Here is a 6,713-nt window from a genome sequence, read left to right on the forward strand (position 1 = left end):
CCTACCCCGTACACTGTTGCGAATAAAGTGATTAAAACTCGTTCGCCCCAACGTTTCTTTGTAAAAGGGTGGTTCCGAAACAGGGAGTACCGAATGTGGCCATTTGGCGCGTGTGTTGGTGCGTACCCGATGCTAGCGATGCCGGAAACCCGGACGGTTTGGGAGGGCGGTTGAAACAAATTAATTAATAACTACCGGGCCGTTTCGCACGGTTGAGCAGGAATAAGATGGTAATAGTTTTTATTGCTCTTTGATAACAGCAAACCCTTTTCGGCGCTTGTTTTCTAATCGATTGGAGCAAATGTTTCGCTTTGCACTTTGCACTGGAATGTTTTGTGCGAATGACGATGCAGCGTTTAAATGTGCCGCAATAAATTTGACTAATGACACAACACTAAACGTGATCGATTGTAGAACGGGTGCATTGGAGGGGGAATGTTTAAAACAAATACTAATAGTTTAAGTAACAGTAAAAGACCGCTGCCTGAAATGTGTGGTTGGGTTTCCATTTACAAGTTATGTACTTTTTTTACTCTTTTAGTACTTACACGTTGTTCTTAACTTACGTACTATCGTATTTACTGTATGACATCCTAAAAATTTTTCGAGGGTCGTTCGGTACCTTTCTAATGATACGACCCTGACCCATTGAAACCTGGCGAATTCGTTTCACGATCGTGAGTATCCCATTGTCTTGAAGTTTTCATCGGTTTTAGACAGCGTCATTATCCCAGGGGAGTATACAGTACAACGTCGGTTATCCATGAGCTAAACAATAACAACTAGTGGAATAGTTTTGACATTTTTAACAGGTTTGTCCTAGAGGAACTCGAGAGTTTTCTATAAAGAGTTTAACTCCCTGGGAAATGCCCCATGTTGTTAATAAACACTAACTTATATTTCAAACAAAATGAATTCTAACAACGTTGTAGTGTCATTTGTTTCTTTAATTATCGCACGTGCATAGCTGAAGGGTCTGTAATTCGTGGAAGTCTGAGTACTTATATAATAGTGTAAAGCAACATAGTTTTGGAAAAAATGAAATTTGGCAAATAAAATATTCAATTCCATATACAAAACTACATGACTGTCTAAATTTTGAGATTCTCGTATCTTGAGTTCGCGTAACTTGAGTGTCGCCTAATTCGGGAAACAACTATATTCAAAAAAATTTTGTTGCTTTCTATATTATTTTTTATCGACTTTTCAGTTGATGGTATTGGTGTCGGTTTCTCCAAGACTGTTCCTGTAGTTATTCCCTGGCGGACAACTTCTCAGCAGCACAGAACAGGGTCACACCTTCGAAGTTGTAATGCCACAAAGAAGAAGTAATGTTTCCTTTGTCATGAGTGTGCATGAGTAGTTCTAGTTTATGAGCAGATTTTTTGTAGATGTGCGTTTTTGTAAAGAATAGTTTGAAATTCATTTCATTTTATTGAAATACTTCCGTTCAATCGTGTAAGGAAATACTTCAGACCAGGCTATATTGCTATTATTGCATATGTAGTTGTTCAATCAAATATGTCCACATTTTATACCTTGGGTTGTACATAATCAAATTACGTTACAAATACAATTTCATTTCATTCATTGGGGAGTACATACCATAGCTACAGTACGAAAATCTATAACCCTTGAAAAATCTGGGAATTTCTAAGAAATAATTCCATGGAATTGATTTTTTTTTTCTTATCACTGGATGCAGCACAATTAGCTACCATGGAATAATAATCCCCGTTCATATAATGTTTAATACTCTTCATTGCCGTGCGCAAATGCAATTCTAAATCATTAGACCGACACGGTTAATGTTCAATGGAAATCTTCAAAATATAGTGAATTATGCTTACTAAATAAAAATAGTAATGTTGCGCCATGAGTTTCACCCAGTGTATTTGGTATTTGTAGTGAATTTCAAGAGAGGTACTTCACACCGGGACGAGTTATAACGATAGATGTAGTATAATAAAAAGTGAACCGTAACGTTCATGAAATTGATAACGATTTTATATGCACTCTTTGACAACAGAACGAGAAACTTTGTTTTTGAGCATATATTTAGGACGAAGTGGGTTTGGCTCATATGCAACACAGACACAAACTACATGCATAAAACCAGAACCTTTACGAATGGATATTTTATGAACTGAAGCAAATCCGCTGCTTGTGAAATGTATGTACTCTTTCATCTACATTATCCTCTCTCTACCAATGTTTTTCTCCTTCTAACACGTTCAACAGTGGCTGCGTATAAAGAGAAAATGAGTTAGTTCTTTCGTTGTTCTGGACAATAAAAATATTTATGTTGCGCGTTCGCTTTTCTACACTCAACTTCTACCCGATTGCGTATAACTTGCCCTAGTTACGAAACCCAGTCGTTTTGAATAGATGCTGGATTATCGAAAGTATAGTTAGTCTTTTCACCAATAGGAGCTCAGCTCATCCGAACGACATTTTGTTTCCGAAAACTTTTCCTCTTTGGTCAAGAAGTTATGACGCCCAGAAGCTGAAACCATCCCGGTCGTCTAGTGTGGAAATGCTACTGACCAAACTTTTGAAATCAACCAATAACGCTACTTATTCGTGAATCATCGAACGAGTCATTGTTCTCACATAAGTCTTTATCGTTTTGTCTTACGGAGAATGTTTTACGAGTATATTAATCTAAATTTACTTTACTTTAAAAAAATCTTATTCTTTCCAACTATGCAGTGCAACACTGCACTTAATACACCGGAAATGCTTAGCTCATTAGTATTACTTATTTACTTTTTATTATATCAAAAGTAAAATCGCTTCACATTACAATGCCACGTGCTCTGCTCGTTGTTTCTTGTTATCGCTATCTTTGTCCTTGTACAGCACGACCCTACGCTTCGTACCGAATCGGAAAGGGTGTAATTTTACGCTAACATAAATTAAAGCAATGATATAAGCAATGGAGCTAGAACTTAGTAACTTCAAAGGTGTCTCACAATAATGAGTCTATAAAGCCAAGTTAGTGGCAGGCATGGGCAGGTGTATTTTCTCAGTTGCACGAACGAAACACAAAAAGGCTAATTCAACTATAATTGTCTTACTATGGCTGTATTTCAATAAGTGAGTCCCTTCCGCTCTCAAATGAAGCATTGCATTCGAAATGGATAACCGGTGTAAAGCAAATGTGAAATCGCATTCGGATCGCGTTGACCGTTGATCTGCCTGATTTTGTGTAACTATTTGTCATACAACTTTAATAGTAATCTCATACTAATTTACGGTCCGAAGCCGAGACAACCACCGCTCTTGTACCGAAGCTATAGATAATAACTTTCCCGATTGGTACTCTTCGACATATGCAATGCGTTTCAACAAGGGTAGGGATTTGTTGTGACAGAGCGTGCAAAATGGTGCATATTGTGGTGTTGTTGATGACAGTAAATGATTATACCAAAAATTTCCTTTTAGCGAAGAAAACTTCCGAATCCAAAAGCAGATCGAATACTATTCCAATAGTATCGCTTCCAATTCTCGCCGGTCCTCTCAAGTTCGGCTGCCGGAATCATCTTTTGGGTCAGTTTAAGTGTTGTGTGATCCTCCTAGAAGACAAAATAATAATATGGTCATAAAAATAAAGCGCATATCAACCAAACTTGGACTGTATTAATAATATTGTTCAACAATGATTTGAAAATTTTAGACCATAAATACATGAGCGGAAATGGTAACCTTTGAGCACCAATGTATGTGAAATTACTACTATAACAATGTATTTCTGTTAGATAGATCTCCATAACTTAGAAAAGAAATCCACTTATTTGGTTTTCATTTAGCACCAGAATTTATCTAAGCTTGGGCCCTGCCGTGTAATATTCTCAATCGCTAACTGTGAATATGGAATTGCGATGTAGCACTTTCATACACACAAGATGGTTTAATTTAAGCTTCTATTCGATAAAACAATTAATATTCAACTGAGAATCTCATTTCGTATGACGTTAGAGGACAAAACTGACTATCTCAAAGATATCTAATAAGTGTGTGCTGTGCAATGTCAGATCTCATGTAGAAAACTAATCAGTTCAAAAGCAATGCGACAATTATATTGCATAATTGAATAATGTACTTAATTCAACGACAGGTGAACAATATTCTATCAAGCGGTTTCTATCAAGTGGTTGTCAACGTAATACGTTCCTTAAACTAAGCAATTACCCCAATATACGTACCTCCTCTTCTAATTCAATTGTTACAGTCGAATAATGTCCTGAAGGCCACTCCTTGTATCGCCAAGTTTGTACAATTTTCTTGTTCGGCACAATTTCCTTAAACTTGCCACTAATATTGCCTCCAAAGTAAACGAAGCTAAAATATTTGCACATGCATTAAAATCACTCTTAATTGAAACTCTTCAATATGGTAGTTTTACTTACTCTCCTCCCTCGAATAGCTCGTGCTTAACGTGGCCACGGGTGAATGCCGTGACCATATCCTCTCTCGTAAGTGCGTCGAATAATTCGATCGTCCTGCACTGGAACTTCTCCGTCATTCTCAGTTCCTTCAAGTCAAGCTTACAGCCAGCGACTTTTTTCGAGGTATCCTTCGGACTCGTTACGGTTTCGAAGTCAATCTTTTTCTTGTTAAACCCGCTTGCGAACACGGTTTCCTTGTCATTCTTTCGTGGTTCCGTCTCTGCACCATTCACTTCGTCCTTCTTCGGCAGGATTAACCCCTTAGCAAAGTCCGCCTTGAGCTCACGAATGTAGGTGTCCAACTGCTTTCTTAGCTTCTCCCGCCCGACGTTATACATGAACAGTTTCATTTTTTCCGAGGCCGGATTCGAACTATCCAATGATACCGTTAGTTCCACCTCGTCCACATCGTTTTCCTCGGAGAGATTGGGAATGGTCACTTTGCCCGTCACCTCCTCATCGTTAAATTGACCCTTCCATAGCAGCACTATGTTCCACTCGTAAAAAAATATTAGCTTCCCTTTCCGGTTATTGGCCGTTGCCTCACCATCCAGCTTGTCGATCTTTGTTATAGTGCATTCCAATCCAGATCCAGAAATCACAAATCCATCAAGCAGGGTCTTCAACTTATCCTTCGACCATGGTGTAGCGTTTTTCTCTGTCCAGTGCCAATTGTTGACATTTGTCGCATCCGGTCGCTCCTCCACAATCCAGCGTGGATCGCCTTCACCCCATTTAGCCATTTTTGCTCAACTTATGAAGAGGTTACTCGAGACGCAGACCACCACAGCGAGCAATCTCAGCGTGGATCCGTCGATGCTATTTTCTTAACAAGAGCTTGATGCTATGTGATTATTCAACGCCGCGTTTGTTCACCTCGCCTATACAGCGCACGGTATGTGTTCTTGAGGCAAACAGGATTTTTGCGCAAGCAAATCGAATCACTGGAGGCTAGGACGCTTATTATGCAAATCGATTGGTACGAGAGAGTGCGAGTGATAGCTTCCAACAGCGATCTCTTGCAGTTTTCATTCGCAAATACTAGCGGACCGAACACGAAAAATTCAAGATTTTTCTAGATTTTTCGGCTTTTCCATGCCGAGCAACTGTCCCAAAGCATCTGTCACAGAACTGTCATGCAGACAGCAAGCACAGTGGTCGATCTCGAACAAAATGCGAAAAAATCGATGTTCCTTCATTTTCTCGATGTGTTTGCTGTAAATGTGTGCGATGTTTTGTATCTTTGTGTGAAACACACAAACAAAATAAAACTGATTTTTTGCTCTTTGCTCTAATTTTTATTCAATGTTTTCAATCAAATATGATGAAATTAATAATATAATATTGACATACATATTAAATAGCTGTACCGCGTTCCAAATTCTGTTTGATCTCTGTCGTATGCTCCCCATAGAATCGTTCCAATTTCTTGTTGAACCGAGCGTTCTTTTCGTTAATATAATCAATGTCGGCATCATCATTGTGTGTACGTCTTCTAGAGAACTTTTTGCGCTTGGCTATCTGCCCTTCCAAGTCCTTTACCATGCTGTCGATTGCAGCCGGAGTGTCCTTGTGCAGGCCTTGCAGTATAACGTTCGGTCCACCGTAGAAAGCATCTCCGTATTTTTCCTTTTGCTCTTCATACTTTGTCAAATCCCTGGCAGGCATCGCTTTTACCAACCGATTGTACTGTCGTGCTGTTTGTGCTTCATAGTCCGAAAAGCCCGGATCTGCGTTCCTCTTCTTCGCTTTTAGCTTATCGATTCGGTCTGCTTCGGCGGCGGATACGTTAAGCATTTTCACTCGATTGTAATCCAGCCCATGTTCTTCTGCTTCCGTTCGTGCCTTCAAATCTCCAATCAACCATTCAGCTTGTCGTTTTCTGGCCTCCCAATTTGCAGGGAGCTTCTTGCGCTCGTGCTCCGCGATGACCTCCTGATGGTTCGAAGCACGGGCTTCGTTACGTTGTGTATGCAACTGCTTCAATCGGGCCATTCGGTCAGCGTGCTTCTCAGCAAATGTTTTTGATGAACTTGTTGCAGTTTCAGACATGTTAGCGATTTTATTGAACTACACAAGATGTAACTTTTATTTACGTTGTTTACTCCACCACTGCATTGGGTAAACAAAATCAAGGTGATGAAAGACAGATGACAGCTACATTTGACACATTTGGAGACATTCGGCAATCGATTGTCAAAATTGACGTTCCGGTAGAGAATATAAAATTTTTCACTTTATTCTATATTTTAAAGTTTTAAG

At 39.3% G+C, this 6,713-nt stretch overlaps 2 protein-coding genes across 2 annotated transcripts; both read right to left on the reverse strand.

The window, feature by feature from the left end:
- Nucleotides 1-2,753: 2,753 nt before the first annotated feature.
- On the reverse strand, nucleotides 2,754-5,558 carry LOC128309735 (activator of 90 kDa heat shock protein ATPase homolog 1). Its single transcript, XM_053046197.1, has 3 exons — nucleotides 4,413-5,558; nucleotides 4,209-4,344; nucleotides 2,754-3,578 (listed from the first exon to the last, which is right to left on the reverse strand). Exons 1-3 carry the CDS (start codon nucleotides 5,192-5,194, stop codon nucleotides 3,444-3,446), a joined length of 1,053 nt encoding a protein of 350 aa, XP_052902157.1. The 5' UTR covers nucleotides 5,195-5,558; the 3' UTR covers nucleotides 2,754-3,443.
- Nucleotides 5,559-5,740: 182 nt separating this feature from the next.
- Nucleotides 5,741-6,557, reverse strand: LOC128297827 (pre-mRNA-splicing factor Syf2). Its single transcript, XM_053033529.1, has one exon. The coding sequence runs from the start codon at nucleotides 6,501-6,503 to the stop codon at nucleotides 5,808-5,810; it is 696 nt and encodes a 231-aa protein (XP_052889489.1). The 5' UTR covers nucleotides 6,504-6,557; the 3' UTR covers nucleotides 5,741-5,807.
- Nucleotides 6,558-6,713: the final 156 nt, after the last annotated feature.

This window comes from Anopheles moucheti, chromosome 2, assembly GCF_943734755.1.
Source record: "Anopheles moucheti chromosome 2, idAnoMoucSN_F20_07, whole genome shotgun sequence".
Taxonomy (NCBI): domain Eukaryota; kingdom Metazoa; phylum Arthropoda; class Insecta; order Diptera; family Culicidae; genus Anopheles; species Anopheles moucheti.